The following is an 18963-nucleotide window of genomic DNA, read 5'->3' on the forward strand; positions in this document are numbered from 1 at the left end:
TGGGGTACCCCGGCTGATGGGGCAGGGTGATGCTGTGAGGGGCCATGGGGTGCAGGACCTGGGGTAGTGCAGTTGGGGGCCGTGCAGTGCAGGCCCTCAGAGTGGTGTGGTGCCTCTATGTGGCCGTGCAGTGCAGGACCCCAGGGCTGGGTGGTGTGCTACTACACGGGGCTCTGTGCTGCAGGGCCCTGGGGCGGTGCAGTGCTATCTGAGGTGGTACTATACAATGTCGTGCAGTGCGGAGTCCCAGGGCAGTGTGGTGCAGTGCTATACAGGATGGGGTGGGTGCTATATGGAGCAGAGTGATGCTATATGGGGTGGTAGGGTGCTATACACGGCAGTACTATATGGGGTGAGGCAGTGGGGTGCTATATGGAGTGGAACAATGCTATACAGGTGGTGGGAAGTACATGGTGCAATGCTATATGGGGTGGTGGGAAGCTGCACGGTGAGATGCAATATGGGGTGGTGGAGTACTATACAGGGCAGTGGGGTGCTGTACAGTGCAGTGCTATGCGGTGCTATGCGAAGCACTGAGGTGCTAAATGGCATGGTGGTATGTGGGGCAGTCAGGTGCTATACAGTGTGGTGCTATATGGGGTGGGACAGTATGCAGGGTAGTGGGGTGCTATATGGTGCAGTGCTATACAGGACAGTGAGGTGCTATACAGGGCAGTGGGGTCCAGTATAGTGTGGTGCTTTGTGCGGTGGTGGGGTGCTATGTGGTGCGGTGATGTGGAGGGCAGTGGGGTGCTGTGTGATGCGGGGCTGTGCGGGGCGGTGGGGTGCAGTGGGGTGCTGGACGGTGCGGGGCTGTGCGGGGCGGCGGGGGCCGATGCTGTCCGTGGTGCTGAAGGCTCCGCGCCCAGCTCTGCGGCGCGGCGGTGGCTGAGCTGCCGGCTTCCCCAGCCGGCGGAGGTCCGAGTCCCGAGCAAGGTCCCCGGGTGGCCACCTCTCTGCAGGTAGGGAGAGCCTGGGGAGAGCCATACTTTTCAGTCCCTCAGGTGATGCCTGCCCACACGGAGCACCGCTTCCCTGGAGGGTTTTCAGACACCAGCAGCAGAGGATAGCAGAGAAGCACTATTTCTCCGTGGTGCTGTAAAAGAAATGTCACTGGCCAGGCAGCATTTTGCCCTGTTGCTGGAAAGGCTCAGCTTTTCTGGGCAACCCTCTACCAGAGCTGAACAGCATACCCCCACCCCTAGGGGTATGTGTGATCCTGACTCCTGCCTGTTTACATCTGCAGGGAACATTTCTAATGCTGAGTTTCTCCAGGGCTCAGTATTCAATCTGCAGGTGTTTCTGGGAACTAATTCCCACAGTCTGTTCTAACTTGGGCATGTATTGTTATTGCAGTCTACATCCCTCCAGGGCTCATGAGCAGAGCAGAATTGGCAGTTTTTCTGGGGATGTAGGAACTGTTGGATTTAGTTTTTCTCCATATGGTTTCAGTGTAATCCTTCCTTGTAAGGGAGACCTTTCAGGTTTTAGATCAAAGAAGTTCACATGCCTCTTCTCCAGTTAATCCTCACTTAGTCATAAATAAAATATAAACAGAGTTTACCATCACTTGTCAGCACTATTGCCTCAGATAATAGTTATAAATGAAGGAAAAGAAGTAGTCTAGATCTGATATTTCTCAAGGTTTTGCCCCACTTATTTCTAGTGTTTCATGGGCTGTCTATGTGAACTCTTAAGACAGCAACTGTCTTTTACTGTAGTAAGGATGCTAACAGGAGAAGGCTTTATTTCAGTGGTGGTTTTACTGAGATATCCCTGATACAGATCTTAAATTCTATTGATTACAGTCCAGAAAACTGGGAGATGATCAGGCTTGCTCACCAAGTCCTTATTTTTCAGCAAAATTCTGCCTTAAAATGGTCAGTCAACCAATTCAATGTGAATACCTCTCAAATCATCATAGCATTAACCCACTTCTCCTGTGCTTAAGAAAAAGAAAAAAAGAGGGGGAAAAAAAAATAAAAGAGAAAAAAATAAAAAAAAATCTGGTCATCTTCTTTCCTGATCGTTAGCTCTTGTGTAGGTTTGACTGGCAAAAAAACCTCAACAGTGGGGGTGGGTGGGGGAGTGAAACCTATTTGTGTCAAATTTCTGTGTAGCAATCTGCAGTGTAAAGCAGGAGTAGAGAAAGAAGAATCAATGATTGTACTGATTCAAGTGTCTTGGTTGAAAATTTTTAAAGAATGATTTTATGACCCTGCCTTTGTTCCCACTTTGCACATCAGCTGCTCTGAGCAGGTGCCAAGATGAGCAACAGTGAAAGGTCATCTGGCAAACATTCAGGCTCTGTTGTAGTTGATCTGAACAGGCACTAATTGCAAATCTTCCCATTAAAGGCCCTATTAGGAACATATTAGGACTTACAGTCCTTTTGCAGTGGTGCCCATGTGTGGGTGTGCCTGTGTAAAAGTTTTAATTATACCTTTTGAATATTATCAGTGGGAATACTGTTGAAAGTGATGTTACTTTCAAGTAGGAATGCGTGAAGTCCTTAGTCTAAATCTGTTTTTGTGTAAGGTGGAAAGGTACCTCCTGAAGTCCAAGCCTGGTGCAAGTAATCATAAGTCATGCATGTGATAAATGGATCAAGCTTTCTCTTAAAAGGTATTTTAGCCTCCATACTACAATAATTGCTCCAAAAGTCAGCAATTCAGAGGGGCAATTTGTTGCCTTCCTGCTTAGAAGTGTTCTACTTTCCATCCTAAATTTGCCCATAATGAGTCTGTGCTTTCATTAGTATTGTCCCTTAGCTTAAATACCTCTTTATCCACCTTGGAGTTTACTGTCCTTCCCTACTGTGTAATTCTGCTCCAGTAAATAGACACTCATAGCAGGAAAATTTTCCAGAGATTTAACTTTGTCCTAACAGTAACAAGCTAGTGGCAGATTCAGCTTTGGGTCAATCACAGCCAAAGTTGTCAGTCACAGTCAAAATTGTATATTTTCTTTTCCTTGCACATTCAAATGCACTGCCTGCTCCATTGGTCAGATGTGCAACAGAATTCACTCCATCCTAAGCCATAGGGAAAATCCTTACTATCAGCTGACTTTGGCTCTGTATTTTTTGACAAGTCTTTCCTCTGTAATGCTATCAAACTTCTTCCCTTCTTCCCCTCTGCCTGAGATTATCCAAGTTTTTCTGTGTAATATTACAGTCATCCTCCATATTGTCTCTATTTCCAAACACAGTGGTGCTAGCAAACTGAACTGGCCTAGTCCTGCTTTTTGTGCTAACATAATAAAATTGAAAAGAGCTATCAAGACTGGTTAATACCAAGCAAGATTTTTGAAGAGCATGAATGGCCAGGAGCAGAACTGCCTTCTGGCCCAATTCCTTCATATTATGTGTTGCTTTCTTTGCCTAGTTTACAGTTCTTAGGATAGTTGTAATTTTCTCCTATATAACTCACAGTTTCTCAAATGCTACTACATCATATGTGTTACTGAAGCCCAAACTGACAAGAGCTACGACATTTTCTAGCTCTTGAAAAATCAGTTTAATAACACAAAAACGTGGACGGCTAGTTTGATAAAAGCTTCTTTTGATAAATAAAGTTGTATGATAGTCTCTCTCTGTCTCTCCCCTCGTCTCCCTTTTCCTTAAACTAGTCTTAAGCCTTCTGTAATACTGCAGTCAGACTAAAGGGCCTGCATTTTCCCATCACCTTTCTCCTCCCTCTCCATTCTTAAGGACAGATGGTTCATTTGCTTTTCTCCAGTCACAGCGTTGTATTTCCATGCCATAAAGATATGAAAAGCCTTTACCTCTCACCCACCAGTTTCATCTTCCAGTTCTTTCAAGAACTTTGTAATGGGGATTAGCTGGCTGCTAACAATTTGAGTTTATTCACTTTTACACTTAGCTTTTATCTTGCTATGGTAAATTGTGATTCAATACCTTCATTTCCACTTACTTTTCCCTCCATTTTTACATAGCCATCTTTATTTTAGCGCAAGACCTTTGCCGTCTAAGAACAAGCTTGCTTTGCTCAGCTTACTTTGCTCAGCAGACTAAGAGTTCTTAGTCACCTAGCGAAGAGTAGAGCCCTTTTTCTTTATGTAATATGCACCTTCAGACACATTACACTTTACATTTTGACTCAAATTCAATGCTCTTCATTCAAGTTGTTGAGCTCTTTGGCTGAATACAAAAAATTTTTAAGAATAATTCTGTAATGCAAAAAAATTGTCTTTTATAGAAAAAGATACACGGCAGACGAACAACTAACAATTGAAACTTTAACAACTTTAATGAGAGAAGAAACATTTTGAAGTCTGTAAAGCCTAAGCAGTAGAAGAGAAGGTTTACTAGCTTAAGAAGTACTGTTGAACTTTGCAAGAATAGCCACTAGCGTCCAATCTGGTTCCTGGATCATGCTGTTTTAGTTAAGAACTATAGGCATGATCAGACATGCATATAAAAACCAGCATTCGTGTTTTAAGAAGTTTACCACTTTCTGAAAGTCACAAAGCAGCTAACCGAATATTTCTACTCAATGCGTACAGAGCTGGGCAGGTTAGCATAAGAGACCATGAAAGCTCAGCTGTGAAATGTTACTGTGACATGTTGGCCCAGATATAGCTATCACATTTTCCATTGACTTAAGGAAGACCTGGGTTTCACATTAGCCACTAATCAGCATTTCTATGGATGACACCCTCATATACTTGGAATGTCAAAACAATTCTGTTATGACAGTAGTGCAGTTTTGCTAACCTTTCTTTTTTAATGAGAAAATGCTGTGTGTGAAATGGACTTATACTCAGGCTGTGAGGAACTTCTTTGTCATCTAATCTAGGAAATTCTGGGCAAGATTAATATCTGCAATTTTAAAAGGAGAAAAGAAGATTTCTTTGGGGTAAAAAGCTGAAATACTTTGTCTATTCAATCCCCCAGTAAATGCTATCTTTCCAGGTCTTGGCTCTAGAATACAGCTGAGCTGAAGAAGCTTTCTGCCTGAAGCCAAAACAAACAGAGCATCCCTAACAGAAATAGGGTGGGAGCCTTTAAACAAAGGATATACCAGTTATTGGTTTCAGAGGTGAAGAAAACACATTTAAAGATAAGAGAAAATGTAGAAAAAATTGCTTGGTACAGCTTGAAATGAAAGAACCTCTAAGGTTATTGATAGGTTTATGTGACCTTAGCATTAAGGTGACCTTCAAGGCTGCTTAGGTGATATTTTGTTTAATTTTTATTCTCAGGTAGCAAAGTATCAACCTTTTTTCTTGTAAAATTACACTGAGATTTACGGTGCAGCTATCGGGAAAGAAATATAGAATAATTATTGTGTTAAAAATGTGGCTTTCAATTATTATGTGTGCACTGATACTGTTGTGAGGCTTCTTTCTTAGAATAAGAAGTGATACAATTCCAGTAGGATGTGGGCAATATGAAGGCTATTTACAAAGGTTCTCAGTTTGTTTTGTTATGCCTTTTCACTTTTCATGGCTTACAAATCCAAATCCTGCTGAAATCATTTGAGAGGTTCACTTTGACTTCAGTAGGCTTTAGACCAGACCGTAGTTTTCTCCCAGACTAAGTGAAACAATTGCATTTATGGGTGTTGTTAGGAAATAATTATGCAGAACACTGCTCAAGACCAAAGAACGTGATCACACTAGGAGATGAAAGAAGTAGGAATCCCCTGTTTCATGACCTCTGTGCAACCTCCACCCTTGGGTCCCTCTGATATTCTGGATTTAGTTGTGTAGAGATGAATAGGTACTATACTCTCCTGCACCCCATCTGAATCAGATAGGTGAGGCTGGACACTGAATTGGGATATAAGATCCTGTATTTCATATGAGATATGGGTAGGTTACTACATTCACGAACTGAGGAATGGCACATGTGAGCACTGCAGCTACACGCTTGCTCTTCCCTCCAACTGGAACTACAGCCACAGTCCAGTCCATAGCATATCCTAATCATAAATGCGTGGCACAGAGTCAGCACTGATTAGGTCTGAAATGCCCATCCGTCACGTATAGTTGTGGGAGAACAGCACAGGTCTGAACAAAGGCTCCACCAGATTAATTTCTGTTTTCAGATTAGGGAAAGGATTATGAACCATCTGAAATCTGTTTAAATCTTTGTTTTGTGTCAGTCACTCTCCCGATCGAGTTAAAAGAAGGAAGTGGGTCTGTCCCCAGCCTCATAGAAAATAATAGGTAAATATTTCGTTGGAGTAGTCTAGGAGATTAGAACATAAACTGTCCACTGATATTGTTTCTAAATCCAGTGCGCCTTGAAAAAATGAGCAACGTTCTCTGCGCTGAAGTGCTCATAAGTTGTTAGTTTTTTTTTTTTCTTCGTAATGATCTTAGCTGGTATAAATGGATGAAATAGAATTGGACTGATTTTTCATCAGCAGAAGTCCTGGTCCCAGAAGTGGTTGAAATGGAGGAGAGTTAAAGGAGAATTAAGGCAACATTTAAGAGCCTGAGGGTGAAGTTTGCTTTAATGTGTGCTCAGAAAGCAGCTGTCCTGATCCCTTGCTTTCTAATGCCTGAACCAGACAAGGAAAGTTCGCTGCAGATGAGCTCTTACGGCTAAGCTATTTGGATGCTTATCTTTCTTTTCTGATCCTTAAGTTATCATATGTTTTTACAGTTAATGGCATTTAAACCCCACTGAAAAGACTGGCAGTGGGTGAGCAAACATTGTACTACCATTAGAAAATACATTTAAGTAAAATGAGCTTCTTTTTGCTACATGCTCAATGTGCATTTCTAATCAGGACTTCATTCACCAAGTAAGTAGCTGAGTCCCTCTAGTGGCATAAAAATTTATTTTGCTTCAGTATTTTGTTAAAATTCCATTTTGCAGGCACATTATAACAGCAAATTCACAGGTAGTCTTTTCACACACTGAAAAGGACTGTGGCAAAGTGAATCTTGGATTACATGCAGAGCAGGGTCACATTAATGACTATAAATTGATTTATAGCTGAGTGGGGCAATTACAGATGCACTACAAGGAGAAGGGAATTCTTGAAAGGATATTCAAGAACTAATTACTTTCAGTAAGAAACACGCAAAGAGCAACGTAATACCCAGGACAACCAATAGGGATAAAAGCTTATACACAAATCTGTCATGACCTAGTAGTGAAGACTGTTTAAAAACACTGATCTCCACTTAGCTTGTAAATGCGCATCAGCCTCTTTCTCACACATACGTTCTCTCTCTCTCCCGCTCCCTCACACACACACAAAGGCTCCTGGATTTGCAGAAGACAGACATCCAGGGCACTTCTTGCCAGCCAAAGGAAAAAATCTTATGGGACTAAAAAACCACAGCAGTAAGTACTCACTGCATTAAATGTTTTTTAAATGGCATGCTGTCAAAAGCTAGATTTAATAGTAAAAACAGAAGGACTTGGTTGTATTTGATTTTTCTTAGGAATTGCTGAAAGCTGCCTCTTGAGGATTACAACTTCACCTTTTGCTTTTACAGATGCTTGTTTACTATCCATGTGGTAACCTCTGGACATCCAGTAATCCATTCGTTACCCGCACTGATCAAGTGCAAGCCTAGTGCAGTGATAGCTACTACACTCAGCTGAGGATGGACTACAAAACAAGGGAAATGATGAATTCGGACAATTTAACCTCCCAGAGCTTCTTCTCTGCGTTTCATAGCAATGCCAGCACTCTATTCTCGGGGCTCCAGTTTGTTCAGTCCTTCAAGCCACTCCTCATCCCCTGCTACTCCCTAGTGGTTTTTATTGGCATCATTGGGAATTATCTTCTCATCTATGTTATCTGCAAGACAAAAAAAATGCACAACGTCACCAACTTTCTGGTAGGCAATTTGGCTTTCTCAGACATGCTCATGTGTGCAACCTGTGTGCCCCTTACCCTTGCATATGCCTTTGAGCCCAGAGGATGGGTGTATGGGCGTTTCATGTGTTACTTTGTTTTCCTGATGCAACCTGTCACTGTGTGTGTCTCTGTCTTTACTTTGACTGTAATAGCTGTGGATAGGTATTATGCCATGGTGCACCCTTTTCGAAGGAGGCTCACAATCCCTATTTGTGCTTATATCCTGGCTGCTATTTGGCTGCTGAGTTGTACCTTGGCTGCCCCAGCCTTGGTCCACACTTACCACGCAGAATTCCCAGAACTGGACTTCTCCATCTGCGAGGAGTTTTGGTTCCACATGAAACGAGATCGCTTAGCTTATGCCTACAGCACTCTCATTATCACATATGTACTGCCTTTGGCTGTCATCTCCCTGTCCTACCTGAGAATCTCAGTCAAGCTGAAAAACCGAGTGGTTCCAGGCAATGTCACCCAAGGCCAAGCCGAGTGGGACCGAGCAAGGAGGAGAAAGACTTTTCGCTTGCTCGTCTTAGTGGTGGCAGCCTTTGGAGTCTGTTGGCTGCCTCTGCATATCTTCAACATGATAAAGGACATAGATATCAGCCTGATTGACAAGCAGTACTTCAACTTCATCCAACTGCTATGTCACTGGTTTGCAATGATGTCTGCTTGTACAAATGCCTTCCTGTATGCCTGGCTTCATGACAGCTTCAGGGGGGAGCTGAAGAAAATGTTTGCTTGGAAAAGGAAGAAAATTAGACCCACTACAAACTGCATTATGGCCAGTGTAGTGCTGTGAGAGCTGGTGGGAGTGCACTTCTTCCATGTGGTAGCACTGTAAGTCATTTCCACTTTTACTAATGATCAGGGCTTGTGCCAGACATTTGTCCTTAGGGCTCAGGCAGGCATACCAGATAAAGTCCCATGCATAGCTTCCCCAGCAGCTTCACCCCCTGCTGGGGAAGGAATGGCAGAGGTCATGTCCCAGAAATGTCTTTGCCTTTTTGATGAAAGTTAGAGGCCAAGGAGATTTTAGGACAATCAGATCCCCTTACATACAGGAATCCTTCCCATCTGTTTTGGATGTTGCTGGCAGCATAGACATGGGCACATGGAGGAGCGAGGATGAATGTAACACCTAGATGCCTCATTGAGGAAATGCTTTCAACTGGTTAGAAATGAAATCTGTGCATCTACCAGAGTCCGGTCCTTACCACAAGATCCAGGGTAGAGGACTAGCAGTGTTCCTGTGGGGACCTCTTCCATTAGGGCCATGCTGTAAGAATAGCCTAATGCTCTCTTAAATGCACTTCCTGAGGAGCTGACCCAGCTGTGGGCAGGAAGCAAGGTTGGCAGGAGCTGCTTTGAGCCTACTCCTGCTAGCCGAATTGTGCTGGCAGCAGCAGTGTGCAGAGGTCATCATTCCTGATAGCTGCCCAGGGCGATGGCTGCCGGTCACACACTCCCTCCAAGCACCTCTCTACAAGGTGACTGGCACGGTTGCGTGCCTGGGGTCCATGACTAGATGAAGACTCTGAGGCCATTGGTGGGGGGGTGCTGTGCCCACACCATATGGTATCCTTCCTCACTACCATGTTCTCCTTGCAGTTGGCCAAGCAGCTGGAACAGTAGCATTTGCAGCAGGGCTGCTCGTCTGTCCTCTGTGGCCAGCAGCGTTAGGCAGGAATCTTTGCTTCATGCTTTCTGAGCTCAGCATTGTCATGTGATGCCAAACCTGCTGCGTCTCACAACCCTGCAACACAGCATGTAGTAAAGCAAGCTGCAATAATAGGAGAGCGTAGATAAAGCTGGAGTGAAGTTATTTATGTGAAGTATAACTGTGATGCAGAGTGATTGACTGCTTATTTACAAACTCACCTGGTAGACTTGCTGATGCTGCCAGCAAGGAAGCATGGACAGGAGACAATGATGTGTGATGGAAACTCATCCAAATAGGAGAACATCAAGGCATACCACCATTTTACAGATGGCCATTAACACTGACACCGAATCATGTTCTTATCACTGTCTCATGTAAACCTAATTTGCTGACTCTACTGTAAGGTGGCTGCGTTCCCAGCTAGTGGAGTGGAGTTTGTCATAGCCTTGTCAGTGTCAGGGTACTTTCTGCTCATTCCTCGAGGAACTGATTCTGATGCGTGGCAATGCTCCCATCGGTTTTGCTCTCCAAGAACAGCCAGAGACTTTGTTACTGTTTAGTCTTCTGGAACACGTCTGGATGTGTCTGTTAAGAGATAGCGGGTGGAAGGTGCTGTTGACGTTGACCTGTGTATAAGTATTGTGTGACCAATAAAAGAAAGGCCTGTCAAATAGAAGGGAGAGCCAAGTGCTCTCTTTTGGAGGAGTTTGTTGGGAAGAAATTTCCTTGGACATCTACCTTTCAATAGAGTGAGGGAGTTAAAAGCTATAATAAACCCAATGGTTTCTAATTTCTTCCCTCTTCTGTCTGAGCCGAAAATATCTGAGATAATGGACCAGTGTGAGTGAAAAAGCTCTGAAAACGGACATTTTTGCTGAAGAGGTTTCTTGTAGCCTGCTCATTTAGAATCTTTAATGACGCAAGGAACTATTAGATATTAAACTGAGATTATCCATAGAAGCAGCACAATCAAGGGGCAATTTCAGCTTTAATCTGCAAGGGCAGCTATCCTACTGTAACTATACATGGCCAGAAATGTATATGCTTCTGGGCAATTCAAATAGAAAAGTGGGAAAGAAAAGAGGGAAGAAAAAGATTAAAGTTACTTTAGCTTGTAGATCTACTCCTACTGTGGAAGTGTGAATGTTATTTTGCTCATCAACATTTGGTAAACTGATCAGGTTAAAGCAAATACACACGTGCATATGCACACACAAGGAAAAGCATTGTGAAAACATTTGAAATCCCTTTCCGCAAATTTGCTTAGAATTTCAAGCTGCTCTGTTGCTTATAATTAAGAACTGACTATTAGAAGCTGATTATGGACGCTGAATCAAGGAAGGCCTTTTAAAGCGGACATTACTTGCATTCTCACTGTAATTAAATGTACCTATCTGCCTTGCTTACCTTGATTTAAAGATTTCAATGACTTATTAAAAGATGTTTTGCTTTTGTTGAATTTTAGGAACTCCAACATTTATTTTTTTCTTCAAGCCCAACATAGTAAGTTACTGGAATAACTGGAGTTTTCAAAAAGGCAAAAAAACCCTCCAAACAAGAGTTTCTAAAACTTGATTCATTTCAACTCAATAAATTTCAGGACTTTTTTGAACAGAACGGAAAGTAAAACATCAAGAGAGAGCACCGAAACTATCTTGTAAAAAGTAGCTTCAAATAACACAACAAAATCCTGATTTTTAAAGATTTTTCTCCAATAGAATCATGTTATTCAAGCTGTTAATCTGTCAGTTTGTAAAGGCTAATTAGCGCTGAGATGACACTCATGTGTCATAACGTTTACAACTTCAAGCACTAAATACGGACAGCGCCTTAATACAAAGTGATCCAAAGCCCAGTGGAGCAACTATAATGACTGTTAACCGCAGCAGGCCTTGGATCGCTTCCTTCTTATACATCATGTTTTTACCCTCATTTGCAGGCACTACAGTTTGGTTTGTTAATGTTCTCTTGATCGTTAGTGATCTGCTGCAAAGAGCTGTATAAAGCAAATAAGAGTTTGGATTTATCTTTTCTTTCATGACAGAAATGAATCGTTTTTCGGTGCATATGTTGTCCCTGGGTACCAGAGTACCTTACTCAGGAACTCACTAGGAAGTTGTGGCTATAGACATCTCTGGAGCTGCAGCTGCAGAAGCGCCGGGTCTGTAATCACCAGCAGGAGATAGTCAGGAATGTCCAACACTGCAGGCACCATGGGTGTTCCCAGCACTCTTATTTAAGTGCTGGTTAAACATGCACATGCCTTGAATTGGTCAGGACTTGGGTTTCCATCCAGGGCTTTGCTGTTAACATTGCATTTTGAACTAGAAAGCTCAGAGCCTGCCCCTTGCCTGAGGACCTTCTCAGTCACTCGGTTGCGGGTCTCGGTTTCGTAGATACACTCCAGAAACATGTGTATGCCACCTTCATGGGGTCCTGAAGCTCCCTCTTTCTTCAGCAGTCCCACTGGCCCGGCTCAGTGACTGCTGCCTCAGTGGCAGGGCCTTTTTGGCAGGCTTTCCCTGCATGCTGCACAAAAGAGGTCTGGCCACAAGCACAAGGGCTGCGGGCCTATGGAGGGGCAGGGTACGGAGGGCTGAGGCACTACTGCATTCACTCAGCCCTGCTCCTGAGTCTAGCCCCAAGAAGCTCGGTTAAATATAATTACTGTTTTCTCTGATATCCAGAGTAATAAACAATAATAAGATTTAGAAACATGTTGGTGCACTTCTTTAATCCAGTTATGCAAATAATTATATTAAAAGCCTTCATGTGAAATGTGTTTGCTGCCTCCACCATTCTCTGGGGAACAAATGTAGTTCTCTGAGGGACTAGGACTCATCACTACTGTATTTTGGGCGGTATAATTTTTAATTACAATTTAAGAAATCATTACACGCTTTGATTTTATAAAGTGGCACAGCTCTAAATTTGGTGAACCTATTAACTTTCCCTGTAGGGGTTTTAGTTGTTGTTTCTTGTATATATTCAAATCCAAGGACTCTCGCGCTGCTGCAGGGATGGATCAGGGTTTATGTCTGAGCTGAGGTAGAGCAGAATGCTATATCTTCCTTGCCTGCTGGAATTTCATTCCGGATGTTCACAGGTACTGAGAGACTTTCAGTAGGTAAGTGAAAGACTCAGGTGTTCTGCATTTTACAGCGGTAATGCTGTTTATGAAGGCTCCTAAGACTATTCCCAAATGCCATCTCTTGTAAACACTCCTAGATGTGCTGTGGAGTTTGTATCCTTATTTTGTGATATTTCCTTCAAGTAGATATCAAATGTGTTAGCCAGCAAGTGTGTTATCAGAGGACAGTGAGCCTTGGACTTTGGAAATGGAGGTCCCATTTAGGACCATACTTATTCAGTATTAAAATCAACTAGGAGATTTCATTGGGGCCAGGCCTCTACTGCTCAGAAGGTTTTGCGTATCTTAAAAGCAGAGATTAACAGAGATAGGAAAGGAGGTGATGGGGAGAGGCAGGAAAAGGTGAGATATCTTTAGAGTGAAGAACACAGATTTTACTAGAAGGAATCACAGCTTCACTATGTGAAGCTATTCCACATAACTGTTGGAAGGACTCATAGGGCATCTAGCAAATACAATGTACTTCCAAAGTTTAGAGATGGAGAGATGCTTAATGAGATTTAAGCTACTCTCTATGGTCAAAAGTAGGATGATATTAAAAGACAATGCAGTTATGGACCACATGAAAATGTAAATTAGAATTTGAGCAGAAATGAAAAACCAGGTTTTCAGACCAAAATCCGCTAAATTTTAAATCAGACAATGAAAACAAAACAGCATTTAATCTAAATTCAGTTCGGGTCAGGTGTATCTCCCAGACCTTGAAAATGACAACTCACAGCAGTCACCAAAGACTACATTGTGCAATGCATTGCTTTAGATAAGTTCACTGCTTGTACTCCAAAGAGGAAAAGTAAGTGCTGTATTTGTATCAAATGTATCAAAATTTTGGTTTGTATCAAAAATCAAATTATATTTGGGGAATGGCAGATCATCTGGGGTAGGTGAGGGCAGATCCCAGTGTAAGGCCATTACTCGGAGGAATATGGTGAGTGCTTCCCAGCTGATAGACTGGGGAAGCAGTATTTTTTATACCAACTGAACAGCAGATGGTCTATATAGTTTTACCTGAGCAAATCTTACTTGTGAAGGTAGCAATAGTGAGTTATAATTAGCTGTCTAAGATTAAGCAGAGTACAGATATAAGCTGAAAACTCTACACCTGCAGCTGGAAAAAATGCCAATTTGGACAGAACTGTACAATGCATCCGTCAATCTGCCCACCAAATGAGAAGAGCACAGAGAAAGAAATAGTACGCTTGGAATGAAGTCTAGGAAATTGCTGTCGCTGCCACTTCTGCATAAAGAAATATAACTCGAATTTTTGCCTCCATCCCTCCCACTGCCCATCATCTTTTTCCTTTCTCATAAAAATAGTAGTTGCATTCCCACCTCTTCCCCTGGAGAAAAGGTTGCTCAAGAGTCGCAGCAGACATTCCTACCTCAAAAAAGCATACGGAAATCAGTGAGCCTTTACAAAGTGGAGATCAGCCTCTCCTCCCTTAAACTTCTTTCTGCCAGCAAAAATATCAAGTTGCACATTTGCCTGACATCATACAAAATTTTCCAGTAAACTCCACCTGCTGCATGAAGCTTTTTGTAAAACTGATTTGCAGCTGGTAGGAGTGAACCTCGCCTGTTTGCCACTTGGAGCACTGGCTTTTGTGGTTGTGTCAAGCAAATATGCCTCCCCATACTCAGCAATCTCATTGTGGGGCAAGAGCATTGCTAACTCCTCCTACCGATCTGGTCCTTTGAACCTAATTTCCCTCTAAATCAACAGAATTGGGCCTCTGTGTTACTGAAAGTCCCAGGGAGCAGCCACAGACACATCAAAGGTACCCTGCCCACTTTAATGAGAGCTACCCTTCAAAAATCATTATCACACTCCCTGTTTCAAGAGCAGGCTACAAATGAGCTCATTCGTACCATGTTCTGATATAATCAGATGGGGCAGGCTTTTCCCAGGCTTATTTCCATCATATTTTGTATATATTTCTCTGCTCCCTGCTCTCCTAACCCCCTCCAGTCTTTTGAAACCATTGATCAATTTGAAAAAGTCAGTAGAGGCAGTAGACTAAAAGATGCTGAAATCCTGTAAGTTGTGTGAAATTAGAAAGAATATTAATGTCTTCTTGGTGTTCAGCAGCGAAGGAAAAGACATCCAAGTGCTATCCTATTTAGGTATGGTGTAATTTCCCCAGGATTACCTAAGGAATGGTGTAAGCAGTTTAGAACTACTTGTGAAATGACCAGGCTGCCTCCCTACAGGCACTGTTGAATTATCCAAGAACGTCAAGGGTTAAAGGCATGAAGCTCAAAAATATCTCATTGGGAGTTATGCCTCTTTGGGATCTTATCTCTTCACCAAAAAGCTGATAGGCTTGACTTTCTTGTCTGGCTTTGTTTACTTTCTCATTCTACAGCCTGGTTTGTCAAATTAAGTTAATTAAACTAGTAATTGTATAAAAAATAATATATGCACTCAGGAGTTCCCTGCTTTGTGTCTCTAGCCTGTTGGAAATCAACCTGAGAGCACTGCTATCTGTGGCTGACTGGGCTTTGCCCTCTTTGCATCTTGTTTATATTAATTAACACCATGAAGTTGTAATTTCCTTGTTTTTTTCTCTACGGGAAATATATGAATGAGGGGAGGAGATGATTTTAATTTCTACATCTTTGTCAGGCACTGGAGACATTGGTATTAGTTCTTCAGCAGCTAGCATGGAGGCAGAGAGACAGTCTTTTCAGGAAGCTTGATACTTTCCAGAATAACAAGATTTCCTTTTCCTACTGAGTGTAGTTCCTTGGCTTCAAGATAGCATGATAGAAACCCAACCTATGGCTTACAGCAGCAGAAGGGCGAAATGTTTAACTCTGTGGATTTTGGCAGCTCAGTGACACGTGTCATGCCAAGGACCATTCCTAAGCCGCTCCTGTATTCCCCACTGCTGAGAAAGCCTAACTGGCGGAAGCTGGTGCTCTTCTGAGGCTGGACACTTGTGTAAAACAGCATGAGGGGTTTTCAGCTGGTTGAGATGTCATTGCCCTCTCTAAGGTTTCTCAGCCATAAGAAGTTGTGTTGAATTACCCCATCGCACCTGACACCTGCAACAAGACAGGTGGACTCTCTAGTGAAAGCGTGACAGGGAAACAAAATGGTAGCAGTGAAGAGCTATCACAGGTTATAACCAGTCGTGTCTGTAACCAGTTATATATGGGAGTAGGAAGGAGAGGCAATGCACTGTAATTATAAAACTAGCCCTCATGTATAGACTGAGTGTTGTCTCTCACTTGCAGTGTGTCAGTTCATCTTAGGAGGTTTATTGCCCTGTCCATCCCTCTACCCAGCCCCGTCATCCCTTTCCTCCCATCCCTCAGTAAGACAATGAACTTGAATAGGGGCAAACCAAGCATATACATGACACCATAAGCATTAGCTCATGGTACAGAGATAGATGAGTTGTGGGGGATGCACTTGTGAAAGGGTCTTTTATAGAAGTCATTGAAGAAAGTAGGAGCCAAAACATGGAGCCGAAAACCAGGGCTGAAGTTCTGAGGCAAGCGTTCAACCAACCCATCTCTCAGCAATGACATTCATGGGAAGTGCATGCTGCTCTGGAGGAACTGAGATGAAAATAATCCAAATGCCATATACAAGAGCTATTCATGAGCTACATTATCAATTAGAAATTAATTTTTGTGTCACTACATATGAAGTATTTCGAATTACAAAGAAGAACCTTCAGCATGCAGCTTTGGAATGTTTTCCCCTTAATTATTGGATCTATTTTAAATTCAAAGGCTACTGTTAATGTGCATAACTTAAACAGGTCTGCCATATGCTGTGTCTACTGCTTCAGAAGGTTTCAAATTTGTTTTTAATATCACTGACTTTGTTAAGATTAAAAATCACTTCTCCATTAAAACATGTATTCATGTCTGCTCTATGAAATCATGTGTATTTGTGAAAGCTTTTGTACCACCCATCCCACAGCTGTTAGTCACAGCAAATTCTAGATGGTTTGAATAGTGCCTCCTCTTGGAAACTGCCAAAGACTCAGGATGAGTGAAATACAAGCCATCAGCAGTCAAACTAAGTTCTAGGCACATCACCAGGAAAGGACAGGGAAGCTTTTGAAGTGCTATGCTTTGCTGTAATTAGCAAGGGGTAGATTTTTTTTTTTAATCTACCGAAGAAAGCATTTTTTAAACCCTTTTTTCACCTAGAAAAGTTGTATGCAGTGTTTAGCAACATCATCATATTTTCATAGTTCACAAAGTTGTTTACGTATTGCTAAATGAAGAAACATTTTCACATGAAACAGTTTAAAATGGCATTAACCGCCTGTAAACTTTGGTAATTAGAGATAAGGCAAGAACATGAAAGACAGAGGTCAAACCTCAAGTGGGGATTGAAGGACTCTCCACATCCTAAGGCCATTGAATTATTGAACACAGCTGCTTGTTGAAAAGTTGTCTTTCAGTGGTTCACCAATAAGAGGACTTACCTTCTCCTCCGGTATATTTTAAGATAAGGTGTCTGAATTTCAGGCTTATTAATTCTCATGCCCCTGCAGCCCAGTTTGAGACACCCAATCCCAGACATGCAGGGCTTAAATCATATTTTCGTTTCACATCCTCACTGGTAGCTGTCAGCTAGTTTAGGTCACAGAGCAACTCATTTTGCAAGCTGGCATTCCCTGTTTTGTGTATCATCTTCCCCAGTGCCCTGTGCAGATAGCCTGCCTGGGATGCTATGAATATTCCAACATATTTACTCATATAGTCATTATGAGGTTTAAATCCTTGGAAAGAAGAGCTGGGCTAAACCCACAAATAAAATTTAAACATAAGTGGTAAAGTAACTTGCAGCTCTAGGTTAAATACCTTTTCCATACTTGCAAAATTTGTTATATGGTAAAACCCCACTTAAACAAGTGGATCAACATAGAAAATAAGTTTTTAAATTGTTTTAATTCCTGTTTCTTTTTAGACGAGTAGAAGATATTTTAATGCTTACCCATCACGGAAGATATATGCAAGCGTATATGCAAGTTAAATATTTGGTGACTTTCTAGATCATTGTGGATTTGCTCAGTGATCAGAAAAGCAAAGAAGGTTTTAAAGAGAAGGAGAAATGCACAGGATTTTTAGTGCTAAAGTGAATTGGCTGGACGAACTGAATCTGCAAAATCGCATTCAACAAACACAGCCTAATTTACATTGCTAGCCATGCTGGCAACAGAGATGAGGTTACTTCCAGTTCTAACCTGAGCTGTTTGAAAACAGAGAGGGAAGGTGGGGTGAGGGAAAGCCGGACTGGGACAAGAATAGTCTTAAAATTCATAACTACAGTAGAGAATAGAGACTTAGCTGGAGAGTTTCAGTACAGTTTTCTAGATCTGGAGCTATTCACACCCAAAGAATGAGAATGGAGGAGATGGATAAGAGTACTCTAGAGCCACATTAAGCTTTGCTATTTACCTATTTAAAAAACTTATAAAGCCCCATAGATTACCCCAAATTATAGGTGTTTGAAACATGGATCTACAGCTTGACTTGACCCTTTATTGCATAAAAGGTAAGTTCTTCAAGACAAGGACTTTTGAGCATACACTATTGTGAGTATATTGTTTCTTCTCAGATGGATCTGAGAGAGTTAACTGAGCCTGTATGGTTTTCTACTGCAGAGAGTAGTCCCCAAATGAAATACGAGGCATCCATGCACTAGATTTTAATTTAACATTCACAACATAACTAGAAGATAGAAAACAGCAGCAAGTTATGTAAGTAGAAACTCTTGCTAATGTCCCATTTACAGTGACTAAACATTTTTAAAATCAAAAGATACGACAGAACTATTGCAAGCTTAAGGCACTCCATTTTATCTTCGCATAGCTGGAGGTGTTTCTTGTAAAACTACAACTCTTGTGACCTGTAATTTTTGTCTTGTGCATTTGGTTTCTGCAGCTCTGGACCACCAATGTTTCCAGAGAATATTTTAGAAAATATTCTATCTTTGCAAGCTAGGTGCTGCCACTTTTAATCACCGTGACAAGCAGCCCTGCTGAAACACAGCAAGGAAGACATGACTCGCAACGAAATATGTCAGTCTGGCTATGCAAAAGTATGTCAAATCCTTTTATTGATGGAGCAGAATCCAACAGATACCTATTATTCACTGACTCTTAACCCCACATGTATGCTTCCCAGTAAGTACTAATTAGCCATTTGAGAATCCACCAGAGACTGACAGTTTCATTTAGTTCAGAATAAGCAGGAGTGTGGGATAAATTGTCACAAAAAGCTACATTGTATTTGAAAAGCAGAGAAGCCTAATGGGAACCTGTAACCTCTCT

The 18963-nt window shown here is 42.0% G+C and overlaps 1 protein-coding gene across 3 annotated transcripts in view; it reads left to right on the forward strand.

Moving 5' to 3' along the window:
• PRLHR (prolactin releasing hormone receptor) overlaps positions 1-16735 on the forward strand; it is a 63498-nt gene extending 46763 nt beyond the window's left edge. For 2 of the 3 annotated variants that reach the window (XM_068951614.1, XM_068951613.1), the window contains one exon: positions 7483-16735. In XM_068951614.1, the coding sequence (XP_068807715.1) occupies positions 7594-8649 (1056 nt within the window). In that variant the 5' untranslated portion in view covers positions 7483-7593 and the 3' untranslated portion in view covers positions 8650-16735. Of the gene's footprint in view, positions 1-4819; positions 7328-7482 lie in introns of those variants that run through there. The other variant, XM_009668614.2, reaches the window with a different exon arrangement.
• The last annotated feature ends 2228 nt before the right edge of the window (positions 16736-18963 follow it).

The sequence above is a fragment of the Struthio camelus genome, chromosome 7 (assembly GCF_040807025.1).
Source record: "Struthio camelus isolate bStrCam1 chromosome 7, bStrCam1.hap1, whole genome shotgun sequence".
In the NCBI taxonomy this organism is placed as follows: Eukaryota; Metazoa; Chordata; class Aves; order Struthioniformes; family Struthionidae; genus Struthio; species Struthio camelus.